The following is a 15759-nucleotide window of genomic DNA, read 5'->3' on the forward strand; positions in this document are numbered from 1 at the left end:
TCATAGCCTGTGGCACTTTGAAACATCTAAAGTTGGACAATTAGAGTCTGTATCAAGAAACCCACCTTCTATGTATGCGGAACTGCAGAATTTCTATTATTATTATTATTATTATTATTATTATTATTATTTATAAAGCGCTGTAAATTTCCTTAGTTTATTTCATCAGCTTCTTGATTGAAAAAGAAAAACTTACTAGCACCCAACCTTATCCTTAGAATGGGCAGTGAATCTTGGGGTGAGTTTCACTTTTACAATCCCATTGTGAATTGCAGTTAAAATGAAACAGTAGGTTTGTACTTTTGGGTTCTATGGGCCTAGGCCTGGGGGTTGTAGTTTTTATTGTAGCTGGAGGAATTATATTAATATACCAAAACAAATTACCATTTGGGAGCATCTTCCACCCTCCAAAACACCCGAAAACATTGGAGGAGCAGGGCAAGCCTAGAAGCTTACAAAAATTCACTGGGGGAAAAATGTGGTTTGCAGGCTGCATTTTACATCTGAATCGTATACCATAACCTCCAACTGTTATGGCTTGGGAGAGTTCTGATCAATCTTCTGTCATCCCACTTTTTCAGCTACTTTTAAAATGTCTTAGTTTTTTTCCTCATGTTTCTACTTGCCCTCTTTGTTATCAGCTTAACTCAGGGGCTGTGCAGACTTTGGATCGTTGTTTTTAAGTTCTGTACAGCTCTTAGCCTAGACGTCCAACAGATCTATCTCTGGCCAAACTGGTGTGACACCTAATGCTGTCGAGACCTTTATTATGTTATTAAATGCAATCATGATGTAAAGTGTCATTTATCTTGCTTGACATGAATGGAAAAACTGTGTCTATGTCATGAATGGAAGACGCTAGTTATTTGAAAACTGTAGTCATCAACTGTAAATCCAGCTGGAATAATTAGTGTGGGCCTAACTAATCCAAGTAGTATGGTGAAAGGAGCTGACATATTTGGACATTGGTCCTCTGGGTATCAACCCCTCTTTCATTTGCTTATTTTTAAAAAATGCTTTTTTTAAAAAAAGAAACTGATGTCTGTACCAAGCATCTTGCAGTGTTGACAGAATGCTCTTTCTTTATTTTTTAAAACAGTATCTTGTAATGTAGGTTGTATTTTAAAGATGCTATTAGAAATGTTCAGCATTAACAAGGAAATGTGATTTGCCCATCATAGATAGCATTTATATGGCCCATGATAACAGCGGAAGAATGGTCTGATTGTGTCCGGGTGGGTGTATGGTAGAGGTGCTTACATACTGCATGCAATTGTAAAGTTTCTAGATCTACTGGTCTTGATATTTAACCTGAGTAGCCTTCCACTGACCTCTTTTTTCAGATACTTTATTCTAATCTGCTATTTCTGAGCGATGTGTCTAGCACATTGTAATAGCAAGACCATTGTTTCACTTCAGCATTTCTGATCATTTTCCCTTTAAACCCCACTGTGTGACATCTGCAATTCTGCTTGTAAATGAGTTCGATAAAATATTAATGAACATATCAAGTTGTCATGCCTGCCACTCAAATCCTTTTTGCAGTATCAGAATCTCCCTCCTCCCTTTTCCCCAACAATTAAACATAGAGAGGCCAGAGAAGAAATAAAAAGTGTTACTCAAGTATACACTAAATTGACATTAAGACATTTCTGTGCCATTTAAGAGCAAACACAATAATTTCCTCTCAAATGTAGTGATAGTTTCCCTTCATCCGACATAATTTTGCATGCTGACCTCTATGCCACAAAAGAATTCAACTGAGTGACATTTTTTCATACCTAATTTTGCTTTAATGGTGAGCATCATATTGTGGATAGACAATGATATCATAAAATTTCTCTCACTATTTGGCCTTTAATGACAATTAGATGAACTCTCAACTTTTCCAGTCAATTCTAAATAAAGATGCATACTACCCATTGCCACTTCCTGGGTGAGTGATAAGAGTTGTGGGAGTGGATCAAAATGGACTTCACATTCCTCCTGCTTTTCAAGAACCAATTCTTATGACCTGCTTGCTTATGCATATCTTGAGAATTTAACAGGAGCTCTTCTCACAATCCAAAAGAGCTACAAAAAGAAGTGATAGAAAAGTGCCTGATTGCTTCAAACCACATGTCAAGCACACATTTTTAAATTTTCTATGGCTGTGGCTATCTGTTTATAGTGTCTGTTTCTCATATTACTCAGGGTAGAAGGTGCCTTTTCCCCACTGGTGTGAAAATACCATTTAACAATAACTGTTTTATCTAAGTGGAGGCACGGGCCTGTTTTTAGAATTTTGACTACTATTCTCTCAGAAACAGCTACAGTGAGCATTATATGGACATAAATTATACGAATTGGGGTCTCAAGTACTATTATTTCAAAGTAACTTGAGTGATGAATCTGACTGAACTACAATTCAACTCTGCAAAGTGATATAAGAAACCTTGTTCTGGTTATGAATGTGTGCGGGTTGTGTCTTACCAGTAGATTAAATAAAAATAAAGGTATTTATGCAGTCACATGAGACCCAGTGTGATGGAGTGATTTGAGCATTCAGCTATAACTGTGGAGACCAAAGTTCAATTCTCCTCTCAGCCATGGAAACCCACTAGGTGACCTTGGACAAATCATACACTCTCAGCCCCAGAAAACTTTGCCTTAGGGTTGCCATTTATTGGAACCAACTTGAAGGCACACAACAACAACAACAACAACTGTATTCACATGCACACAGTTGGCCTTAAAGTAACCTACCACCAAGTTTCAAAATTCATTTATTGCAATTGTAGGTAAATATTTGAAATTCTGCATGAAATTCAAGTAGATACTTTTCAGTGAAAGAAGGGACTGGGGTTATTTACGGGATGTCAGGGCACTATCAGTAAAAGGGATCAAATATCTTTCAGATCTGTTCTTTATTTTTACTCTGTGCAGTTCGGAAGACACTCATGTAGTAAAGCTGTAAAAGTATGATAAACATCTGGAAATGAGCCTTGTGTTTACATGTGCCATGCTTTCTCACATGCTGTAATTTCCTCCATCCCTTTCTCATTGGCAGCAAAGCATAGTTTGCTGTTTTATTGGAACTGGCAAATGGGGTAATGGTAACCTTTGTCTTCTCATAAGCCCATGAACATGTGGCTGTATCCAAAGAGTGGGAGACAGTAGAGAAAAGAGTACATCAACCCAGCCCTTATTCCAGGATCTTTTACATGACACATGGCACATGACAAACGCATGGGTTTATGCTTTATTTCATCCAAGCCAGAATCTCCAGATGCTGCCTCTCACCTAGATTCTAACCAAGGTTTGTTTCCAGTAATACAGTGTCCTGGATACAAGCCAATTTCCTTGATATTTTACATATTACTTACTTTGCCAAAAAGTCAGAAAGCAATGCACAACTGTGACAACAATTCTCAGGTAGCATATTTCTTTTTAATAACTTTCCCTGCTGTGAAAACAACAAAGCAGGAATATTGACAGTAATTGTAATATTCCTGCTGATTGTTTTTATTTATTTGCCCTTTCCCTTGTTTAGAAAAAAAAAATCATTAAATTTTAATGTTTTAATGTTTTGAATAACTTGGGCAGTCAGCATTACAGGATGAATAGAAATATGCTAGCAAGTATTATTGCCAAGTTTGTTTTCCCATATTCAGAATGTTCCATTTTTTATTCTCTGTGTATTATTTTTTTATAAACAGTATTTGATTTATTAAGAAAGGTTTTTTAAAAACCAGTATCATGAAAATCATGCAGTAGCATGAGTGAAATGAATGTTTTTCTTATGTTGTGTTGCTAAAAAGTATTGACTCACTTCTTGTGGTCATTCTTAGCCTGTGGTATTGCTCTTGTTGTTGTGTGCCTTTAAGTCGTTTCTGACTCGTGGTGACCTTAAGGCAGACCTATTATGGGGTCATAATGGCTTGGCAAGATTTGTTTAGAGGAGGTTTGTCATTGCCTTCCCCTGAGACTGAGAGCGTGTGACTTACCCAAAATCATCCCGTGGATTTCATGGCCAAGCTGGAAACTGAACCCAGAATCATAGTCCAACACTCAAACGACTACACCATACTGGCTCTATTTACCCATACCAAAATAATGCATAATGAAGAAGAAAACTATTTGACTCTTTTAACTGTTTTACTGTAACAGAAAAGTTACAATCAATTCTTTTTTTAAAAAAATAGGTGGAGTAGATCAAATTCTAGAATTTCATATTGTTAGATGAGATTCTCATTAAAGTCTGGACAATTTCTGATTTAAAAAATCATTCCTGTAATATCATTGGATCAAATTTCCTAATTAATTACTAGCTACTGCAGAGAGCCATGCCCCAGAACAAAATGTTATGTAAGTCTGGAGTCAGGCACAAAGCTTTAATGATAGTGGAAAACGGACTGAAAAATGCATTGCTTTCAGGAGCAAACAGAATGATTGCTGAAGTTATTTTGAAATAATTTCAAAAATGTGGTGTGATACGTCATCCCTCTTTCAAAATAACCTCAAAAGTTTTAGAAAAAATAAACCTAAACTATAATTTGTATAAAATTATCTACATTATTTTTCATGGTGTGTTTAATTTCACTTTCCTGTTTATGCTTAACAGTATGCAGGCTCAAAATGTTCAGTTGGAGCAGCCAGCATATAACAAATGTGGCCAGAGTAGATACATAAAAATAACATAACTGGCTCTACATCCTCCATCAATAAATGAAAAATACATACAGTCAGGACATGCACAACCCAGATCAGTACTACCACTCTAGCAAAGCAGAGCAGTTAAAGGAACATTTTTGTTGGCAGAGCGTCTGGTCCTCCTCTCTTCTTTGACTACAGGCTTGACTTTAGGTCAAAAATAATAATCCAAAATAATAATTATAATCAGTATGTTCAGAAGCCCATACAACTTTATTCAGCTATACCACTGTTATTCAGCTATACTCGGTCATGTACATAAGACCCAAAGTGAGCTATTTACCCATGCACATAAAGTTTTTTTAAAAATCCCATTGTAAGCAAAAACCACTATATCAGTTGACACTTTTTCTTTGCTTGTTTTTTACTGCTTTTCCTAAGTACTTGATCGGCTTGATCAGTGTATAACTGATAAAGACTGTAAAGATACTTTTTTCCATGTCATATGAGAGAGAATTAAATCCATAATTTAGCTGTTATCATTATTAAAGAAAAGCGAAAGGATGGCTTGCAAAAGACACCCTGCTTTCTCTAAGAGTCTAAGCTAAAGCTTTAATATTCAAAGCAAGCATAACAGAACAACAAAGCAATAACAAAGCAAGGATAATTAACACTTCTCCTTACTCTACATCAGAACAAGTATCCTGTTAAAGCCAGAAATATTGTTAAACTGTGGTGTGGTACATACCACCCTGAAAAAGTGAGCTGGAGGCGTCCATTTTAACAACGGAGGGACACTGCAGCAGCCAAACTGTGTGGCATCCCTCCACAATAAAAAGAACCCGGAAAAAATGGGTTCTTTTTAAGGCAGCCAGTGCACATCACAAGTGCGCCGTTGGAGCACTGGTGACATAAGTGACATGCAGTGATGTCTGTACACTGCACGTCACTTATGTCATCATGGTGGTGCCCGTGTGGACGGGACGCTGCCATGATGCCACCACCATTACACGCTAGGGGTTGGGAGCGTGAGGTTACTGCACGCTCCCAAACATTAGTATCAATGGCCAGGCCAAAGTAGACAACGTGAGTCTTCCCACCACTACCACCACAGTTTTCCACCAAAGGTAAAAGCTGTTGGACTCAAGCACCTTTATCAATTTACTCTATTGTGAGAGACACTTCATTTAGCCATCCTGTTTCTGGTGGATTTTCATCTTTTATTTATCCTCTGCAGGTGATACCTTCCAGACATATTTCCTATGTGAAAAGCTGTACCTTTGTTTATCAATTAATTCATTGGCAAGAACAGGAAATTGCTATAGGGGTAAAAGCAGCTGTGATGAGCAAGGCACTACAAGTCTCAGACTTTGTTTTTTTGAACAATGGAGAAAACTAACCTGAAACAGATATTTGATGTCAGGCAGTAGTGAAATAGAAGAACACCACAAAAGAGGATATATTTCCTTTAGAACGCTACAGAATCTGCTTCTGGCTTTAACCCCTAAATACCACTCTAGATGTCTAACTGCAGCTAAAGTCCGTTTCTAATAACAATTAAAGCTTCTCCAAGGCATTGCATTGTTTTGGAAAATAGCTGTAGTAGCTATATCTTATCCTAAAATGTAGTTTGCTGTTGTATGCCTTCAGGTCCTTTCTGACTTACGGTGACCCTTAGGCAAACCTATAGTGGAATTTTGTTGGGAAAATTTGTTCAGAGGAGGTTTGACACTACCTTCTTCTGAGGCTGAGAGCATCTGACTTGCCCAAGATCATCCAGTGGGTTTCATGGCTGACCTGGGAATCGAATCCTGGTCTCCAGAGTCGTAGTCCAGCACTGAAACCACTACACCACACTGGGTGATATAACCTATCCTAAATATATTTTATTTACATGCCTACTTCAATGAGTATTCAGAGACATACTGGTAACTTGTTAGTCTCTTGCAGCATTAAAAAAACAGTATTAAGGATTTCTGTAGCACTCTTGAGACTAACTGAGAAAAATAAAATTCTAGTATAAGCCTTTGGGGTCTCTAGTCCATTTCATCAGACACATGGAGTGAGGCCTTTGTAGACAGACATACTGTATATACCAAGAGGTGGGGAAAAGGAAATGTTAATTGTGATAGAAATGCACAAGTGGGTATGGTACTGGGGTGATAGGATCAGTTTCAACAAGGTAGGAGACAAGTATTACATGCAAGCCAAGATGAGCAAGTCAGGACATCCACAACCCAGAGGGAACAGTATAATTCTTACTATAGTGTATTGATATGTGTATAGGTCTAGTAAAGGATTTCAATAAAGCAGGTATTCAACATAATAATTAACATGGTAACTAGCATTTTAATAAGTGTGTGTGTCAAGAAGCTATTTCTCTTTTTAACTTATTTTTATATTTATTTTGTTCAAGTACAGCCTATAACATCCTATTCAAGTATTGTAATATCTGTTTATTATTTGTCCCATTTATACCTTATTTTTCAATCTATAGGTCCCTAAACAACATATATTACTATTCAATTACAAATTAAAATAACAATAAAATGACTTTGACCAGACATCTAAGGCACTGCTTTATATAAAGGCCTTCCATTAAGATCAGCAGGAAAGATTCTGCATTCTGCTGTTTTCAGGAATACAGGAAAGGACTGCTGCTGAACACTGCTTTGCTGTTATAGCCCTCATTACTTTATTATTTTACCTACTGTATTTTATATAGTGTTCAAAATTTATTTAGTTGATTCTAGTTTTTACTTTTGTAACACTACATTATGTATTAATTTCCAAGTGACAAGTCAGGCTCAAAATTTGCTATTTTTTCCCATTAGCAAGGCAGAACATCTGCTGTTCACCAGATTGACTCCATACTCTTGATTTCACTAATTCACATCAGAATTCTCCAGAACATATCTTAGCATGGGTTGGAACATGGTGGAAAAATCTGTTGTATAATGCTTTCCCTTCCTTCAGCTCATAGTTTTTTGTTTTTTTTAAAAAAGAAAAAATATGTTGCAGAGTATTTGATCTATTAGATAGAATCTTGAGAATGTAGATTCAGGGACATAAAGGTAATGTTTGGGATCTTATCACTTGTTATGGAAATATCTTTCTTCACTCCTTGAAGTGTTTATTAAATTATCTATAAATCTCATTTGCATCCTTGAATGCTGAAAAGACAAGCAGATCAAATCACAAACATAATGTATTGGTGTCAACATGCCCTGTTCGCTGAATCCTACAAGATGCAATTTTTGGTATAATTGATATACCTCATTGGAGTGTCTGTCAAATAAAAAGGTTAACTCCTATAACAAAACATTGATCTAAATGGTTACTAGACAATCCTAACCGTTAGACTTTTTAATCTTGAAAAGAACCTGAATGGAGAGTCTCTTGTACATGTTATCAAAGTTGGCCCTACATCTGCACAGATTTTACATCCATTGATTCAACCATCCACAGCTTGAAAACAGCAAAACAAAATTCCAAAAAGCAAATCTTGATTTGACATTTATACAACAGATATCCTTTACTATGCCATGGTATATAACAGGACACAAGCATCTGTGGATTTTGGTATCCATGGCAGGGAGTGGGGTCCTGGAACCAAACCCCAGCAGATATCAAGGGACCACTTTATTGTGGATTCTAGCTACAAAAGGAAGTCCTCCCACTGATCCTAGGAGTCTTGCTAGACTGGTTTAAAAGATAGTTACAAATTGCACAGTTTGGGGCATTGAATATGTGAGTTATTTGTTTTTTAAAAAGAATTAAAAGCAGAATGAATATATTTTCATAATTCACATTGAATGTGAAAATGAAAGATGAGTGGAATTGACAGAATGGAAAAGATCTATGGTAACGGTTTCCAACCTGTGTTCTATGGAGCTCTTCGGGCTCCACATACACTCCCACGGCAGCTCTAGGAAAATGAAAGAAATAAAAATTGAATGAAATTAAAGAATAAAAAACAAAAAGTAGCACTACTCCTAAACACCATTAACTTGTAAGAAATAGGGATCCGCACAGAAACTGATTCTAAAATGGGATCCTTAAGTCAAAAAGGTTGGGAACCCTCAGCCTACTGGTTTAGTTAGTAGTGCTGCCCTGGAACACTATGAACCTGTACAGACCGACGCTTTGTGCCGGCCCGCAGGTGAACTAGGCTCAGGTAGGGCTGAGCGTTCACATACTCAAAGCCCTACTTGTGCAGCTCAGGCACCATCTTGGTGTGAGCCTGTCCAGACGGTGCACGCCATGATGACATCCCTCATATGCAGCGCCCAAACAGCACTGTACATGAGTAGCATCATAACGCCATGCTGGGGCACTTATGTCACCCCTTCTATGGTGCAAATGGGACCCGCATTTCGCAGCTCCTTTTTACACCAGGTTGGGGCATGGTGTGCAGTTGCCACGTCCCCAACCCAGCGCTTCCAGGGGCAGCATAGAGCTGCCCCTTACCAGGCTGTCTGTACAGCCCCCATTTCTCCAGATTAGTTCACTGCATGTTGTTGGACCATTTCCCAGAAGATTCAACCACCCTGGTCAGGGATGCTGAGAGTAATAGTTCCACAGCACTTGAGCAGTAGACTTTGTAACCATAGCTCTAAAATAAGAACTCTCTGACCAATCTGTCTGCCCATTGGCTGGACTTGTGTCTTGCGGGAGTGAAGAGAAGTAGAATGCATGTAAATTTTGTGTTATATGGATGGAAAACAAAAAAGTTACAGGCAGCTGAAAACTAGCTATGTCTTAACTGACATTAATGAGAAAATGATCATAAATTAAATTTTATTTATCCATTTAGTTATACAGTTGTATTTATATCCTATCCTTCCTCACAAACACCCTAGGGCAGCTAACCAACATGTACCATGGAATTCAAATGAATGGAACATGAATTACAAATAGAGAACATTAATTAAAAATCAATGGCAACATTCCTCAAAACAATTCCCTAGCATACCCCCAATGTGCTAATGTATACATCTAATGTGCTACATGACACCTCTAATCATCATGGTCTGGCCCCTTCTTTTGTCTATGTGTGATCTGAATAATGGATATTGATGTAGCTTACTAACTGCAAAAGAAACCAGAAACTAGCTTTATTTCATCATTTGACTGCTTTTCTACAATTGCCAGTATTTTTTTTTAGTACATCACCATTGCCCTACGTGCTTTCGCCGCCATTTTGGGTGAAAAAATGGCAGCGCCCATAGCCCCTGGTCTAAAGTTAAACAATGGATACACAAAGAGGACTACTATCTAGATGGCTGAGTACTTAATGCCATCAATAGGAGAGGCAAATTTCCTTTGTCCTCATTCTTTCAGGTTGCCTGCGAAACTGGTAGGGCAACTCCCAGAACTGGTTTCTTAAGGTTTAAATCTATCTTTTGCTATAGCCATGCCTTGCAAGGCTGCCTGGCTATGTGGTCAGCTCGCTTTTGGGATAATGGCGGCTGTGATGGGGTCAGTCAGGGGTCATGATTTTTGATTGCTTAGCACCCAAAACTTATATAAATCCAAACTCAATAACACCAGTAACAAATGTATAATTAAGCAATGTATTATATGCCCCCTAGAACAGATCTGAAGGTATAAGACAACACAAGAGACAGGTGAAGAATGTAAAATCACATCGTGTGAGTAAAAATCAACTTGTAGAACATTAGTCAGAACCCAGGACTCTAAAGGGCTTAAATATGGAAGTGGGCAAGGATTTAGGTTGTCTAAAACCTGACAGTGTCTTGTATGAGCAAATAGTATAGTGTGGTCTTGATTTACCATTCATGACATAAGAATTATTGTGCTGAAGGTCTCACAAGACAAAAGGCAAATGGTTGATCTTCTAAAGACAGTGAATGGTTATGTTGTTTGTAGTGGTGTTCTTATTTATTGGTTTATTTATTAGTACTCTTCTGTCTCTTTTTCTGTGGCAATGATTTCCTTGAAAGAGAAAGTGTGAGATCAGGAGTGGGCATTCTACAGTGTAAGCTCACAGAAAGAGTGAGCGATAGAGCAGAGAACTCAGGCCAATTCTCCTTTTACTTTGTCTAGCTGTGGTGATCATTTCATTGATGTGTGGTTCTTTTGCAGTCCAGAAAACATGCCCAGGGGTAGTCGTGTTAGGCATATAGCGAAGTGCAATAACATCTAAAATCCATAAAACAGCGATATCTTTATGTGACCAATCAAAATACATGGTGCAAGCTTTCGCAGCTCCACTGGCTTCTTCATCAGGTAAAGGTGCTAGAAATCATACAAGAGAGAAAAATAAGATGTTAGTCACAGATCTTCATTGCCATCTTAACTAATTATAAACCTCCATCCTATCATAACTGAGAACCACCACCACAACTTCTTGACAAAATGCAGGTGTGTGACTAGCCTAACTATATTTTGCTTTCTCCTGTATGATTTTTAACACCTTTGCCTGATGAAAAAGCCAGTGGAGCTTCAAAACCTTGCAACATGTATTTTATACATTTTGGTTAACCCAATAAAAGTATCCATGTTTTTTGTATTATAGATATTATTATTTTACTTTCCTTCACCAACACAGTTGCAGGGGAACTGGGGATTGGTTGTAGCTGGTTTCTCTCATTTCGTAGCTGTGGCAGAGACTTGCTTGATTTCTCTTTCTCTTAAATGAACATTTTGCTAATCTGCAGTAAATGTTTTGATAGCTGCTTTGGCTGATAACAAATTAAAGATAAAACCATTATCACTATTGGATTTGTTAGTGTTATCATCTTTATGATTTTTTGTGCATATACACAAAACACTGTGCTATAGAGGACCAAAGATGGAATTATTTTATAGATAATTATTTTTGCAATTCTACTATCTAGTGATACAGCTGCTGTACACTTCCTGCTGTTCTTCATTACTGGCTTACCTTCAGTGTCTCAATTGCCAGAAGTGATCATTCTCTTGTAGTTAAATGTCACTTCCTATTTGCAGGGCAGTAGCTTATATGTCCTTTCTGTTTGGATGTAGTTGGAGGAATAACTATATCCAAAGACTCTTCAGCATTTTCATAGTGTAGCAGACATTTTCAAAAAGAACTTGGTGTACCGAGGGAGGGGGGGGGAGAGCGATAATGCTGTGATTCATAGCATTAAAACATCTACAATAAATCCATTGTGAAAACAATGAGGAAAAAATAATTATTGCTCCTGGAAAACAGTTTGAAGAAGCTTGAGATGCCTATTATTATTATTATTATTATTATTATTATTTATATCCCACCTTTTCCCAAGGTAATCAAGGCGGGTTACTTAAAAAGACAGCTAGGTTCTCTTCTATCTCAAGTAATGATATACTTACCATTCCTATCATTACTTTTTGAAGGATAATTGCAATACGTGATATACTTTGTGTTAGCAGATTTCTGAAGGAAGTAGTGAACATCCTGGGAGACACCTTTTTAACTTTTAATCACTATTGGTTTTTTTCTGGAAAATGCCAGCATGTTAAAACACCCCTTTAGTCAACTTCCAGATATGTTGGATAACACTTCCCATCATTCCCAGGCAGTGGTCATGGTGGCTGAGGATTGGTGAAAGTTGTAGTCTCAGCACAACAAGAAAGTAGTGGAATGGGTAGCCTTCTCTACCTCATGGATTTACCTTTAGTATGAGACATCCTTATGTGCAAAGTTAGACTATTCATACCATGCTCAGTTGTTTTCTCTGTAAAGTACTGTCCTCCCTGCTGTAAGGTTAAGAGTTCCCATTTAAGCCAATTAATGGAAGTATATGAGAGACAGATGTTGTGCCATTAGGCATCAGGTATGAATCTGGCATGGGCTTATACTGCATGCTGAGTCTGGAATACAGTAAAAAAGCTTTACACGTGAAATACTGTTTCATGTTATGTATACCAAATGTGCATGTATTTTTGCAGTTTCATTTAAAAATTCAGTGTGTAAATACAACAAACCTGTGTTTGCAGAAAAAATATTGTGTGTTAGGGAGCCAAGATTGATCTTTACTGTCTGCCAGGATGATGTACTGTAGCAGACCTGGATTTGTTATGTGGCAATTAGCAAAGTAGCTCATACTAAGATAGGAAGGGCTGTTCAAGGTATGCATTTTATTTGTAGTTTTTGCAATAGTGTCATTTGACTAAGCATCCTTTTTATGAATAGTGCTTATGACACTGGATTATTACTTGGCTATGGTGTCAGTTGTGCTGATGATACTCTTTCCCTCAGCAGGATGTTAGCGCTGCACAGGCTCTGTGGAGGTATGAGCAGGAAATGTGGGTGTGTTTTTGCAGTAAGCTGATTATTAGTGGCAAGGAACAGGTATAGCTGTAGCAACAGAGTTTTGTGCTCAAGAAAGTATGATTCCCTTCTGATTTTTATATAATATGTATAAATCTTTGAGTTCTTTGGTAATGATCTATCTCCCATGACTATGTATAAATGCATGTGATCAGGTGAATATTTGTAGCACAAGGATATTGTTATTAATACATTATTGTGTGGGAGGGGGTGAGTGTGTGGTAAGAGAACAGCACTAATAAGGCAAATAAATTTATTGGATAGGAACTGGATGTCAAAACCTCCATTAGTCTGAATGTTTTTTTAAAAAAATCCCCAAACACAAATTTGTAGAATATTTCTGATTTTTTAAAAGGTCTACACTAGGATGCTCAGTTTCTGTAAGGGCAGTTGCATCTGATATTTTGAGATGTCAACAATAACAACAACAAAGCCAATTATCACTGCATGCAAACCATTTCCGACTTGACAGTGCCATGTGCTAATTCCTTTTGTGGAGAAAATTAAAAATCCTTAAGTGTCTCTAAAATTGTTCTACATCTAAAATTGTTTTCTGCTTTTTAGCAAACTGCAAAGAAACCTAAAGTGTTTTATTTGCTATGGTGTAATGTTAATTTTGCTTATTTTAAAATCTTTTTATTGTACCTTCTAGCTCAATTCTTTTAATCAAGTTAAGACAAATTTTAAAAATTACCAGATTTATCCAAATGCATGTTTTCTTTTTTCTCTCTACAGGACTGAAAAAACGTACAAGGAAGGCCTTTGGAATACGGAAGAAAGAAAAGGACACTGATTCCACGTAAGTTTATAGAGTGAAAGGAAATGGGAGTCAGTCTTGAAAGACAAAATAAAACCCCAAATAAAATAAAAGTTAGTGTCTCATGAAAAGTAATATTTGACATACAATGGAGAAAAATTAGCAAAGAAACAGTAGTCAAGGTATGTAATTTTAGACTTTGAACCTCATGGTATTTTGGAGTGGGGGCAGAACTTCAGATTGCTTATATGTGGCTTCATTTATGAAACACACAACTAACATTTTTCTTCTCAACTCATCCTCATCTCATTTATTGCCATCCTTACATGCTTTACAATGGCGGGATACATACCGCCATATAGTACGTATTGTATACGTACTAGGGTTAGGAAGGGGCGGTGCTTCTGCACCCCCCTAACCCTAGTACGTATACAATACGTACAAGATGGCGGCGCCCCTTCCACATGGGCGCCGCCATCTTTACGTACTGGACGCATAGCGTCCAGACGTGTCACGGCGCCTATGACGTCGCGAGTCCGCGCCAGGCGCCTCGTGATGTCATAGAGGCGCCGCAAGAAGACGCTCCAAAATGGAGCTTCTTTTTTGCTCCGCGCGGGAGCCGCGCGGTTTGACTGCTGCAGCTCCCGCGCGGAGCAAACGGCGGCGGCGGGGAAGCGCCGCAAAGCGGCGGTTTGTATCCCGCCAATGTTTCTGCATTCCCAGTATGTTGGGGAGGGGAAAATGAGTAAGATCCTCCAGGGTCCTCCATGGGTTAGATGCACCACCAACTGCTGGCAGTTGCCCACTCCTGTGTGTGTGCCTTCAAATTGCTTGTCGCTTTATAGCCACCCCATGGCTTTCATAGGAATTTCTTAGGCAAGGAATACTCAGAAATGGTTTTGCCAGTTCGTGCCTCTGAAATACACCCTACAGCACCTGGGATTCAGTGGCAGTCTCCCGTCCAAGTACTAATCCATCCTTGCACTTCATGACTTGGCTGAGATTATGAAAACATTTGAGTTTGTTGTTCCTAAGCCAATTTGTGGTTCATGTCCTGGTGCACCTTATGCCAAACTAGAATCACACCAAGGGGAGGGGTCCAAAGTTTTTCTTTACTTGATGCAGCAAAAGAGTGCTTGGGGAATCACTTCCACAGAGCAGACAACAATTAGCATGACAAAAATCCAAGCATTTATACATTTCTTCGTGGAAAGTAGCAAAGCACCATAGCATTCTAAGTCATTAATCAAAAGGGTTACATTTCTGATGTAGGCATACTAGGCAAATGACAAGCATGCATCCCATAGTATCCACTTATTTAATTATTTCTCCTTCACTGGCATAATAACTCTGCACCTGGAGGTGTGCATTTTTGTAATATAATGAAATATAGGTTGCTGAATCCTTCTTCTAATTGCTAAATGTGCTACCTGTCCTCCTCCTCCTAGCTAGGTCTCCTTATATTTTCTACAGATTCCATTCTCAAGAGAACTTCACACAGTCCAGTGTTATAGCGAAAGATTCTTTCCTTTAGAGAACAATCAATGGTACTATCTAACCCAGTGGTTCTTAACCATTTTTTTTATCAGGAACACTCTGTAAATATCTTTTCCTCCTCTGGATCTCCAAGACTTAACCCAAGATTGAACCCCTCCCCAAATAACAATAACAACAGCAACAATACCTTAGCAAGTGTGATGAAGTGGTTTAAGCATTGGAATATGACTCTGGAGAACAGGGTTCATGTCCTGGCTTGGCCACATAAAGCCACTGGGTGACCTTGGGCAAGTCGCACTTTCTCAGCCTCAGAGGATGGCAATGGCAAAGCCCCTCTGAAGAAACTTGCCAAGAAAACCCCCTGATAGGTTCACCTTAGGGTCTCCATAACAACAACAACAACAAACTGAGCCATTGACAGTCACATCATTTGTTAAACCTTTCTTCAGAGGTGCTGTAGGATGAGGGAAGACCTTTCTCCTAGTTCTTCCTGCCAGTTTGTGGCAGGAGGAGATTGAATGGCAATGCTCAGGCCCAGGCAATGCTCAGACAGTTGCTCCACTGTGAGGAG

At 38.3% G+C, this 15759-nt stretch overlaps 1 protein-coding gene across 12 annotated transcripts in view; it reads left to right on the forward strand.

Annotated features, from left to right (window-relative positions):
- SGIP1 (SH3GL interacting endocytic adaptor 1) overlaps nt 1-15759 on the forward strand; it is a 127593-nt gene that overhangs the window by 28644 nt on the left and 83190 nt on the right. For all 12 annotated transcript variants that reach the window (XM_089515374.1, XM_089515375.1, XM_089515377.1 and 9 more), the window contains exon 2: nt 13670-13733. In XM_089515374.1, coding sequence (XP_089371500.1) covers nt 13670-13733 — 64 coding nt within the window. The remainder of the gene's footprint in view (nt 1-13669; nt 13734-15759) is intronic.

This window comes from Sceloporus occidentalis, unplaced genomic scaffold (assembly GCF_023333645.1).
Source record: "Sceloporus occidentalis isolate IW3139 unplaced genomic scaffold, rSceOcc1.0.p SCAF_3, whole genome shotgun sequence".
NCBI classification, from domain to species: domain Eukaryota; kingdom Metazoa; phylum Chordata; class Lepidosauria; order Squamata; family Phrynosomatidae; genus Sceloporus; species Sceloporus occidentalis.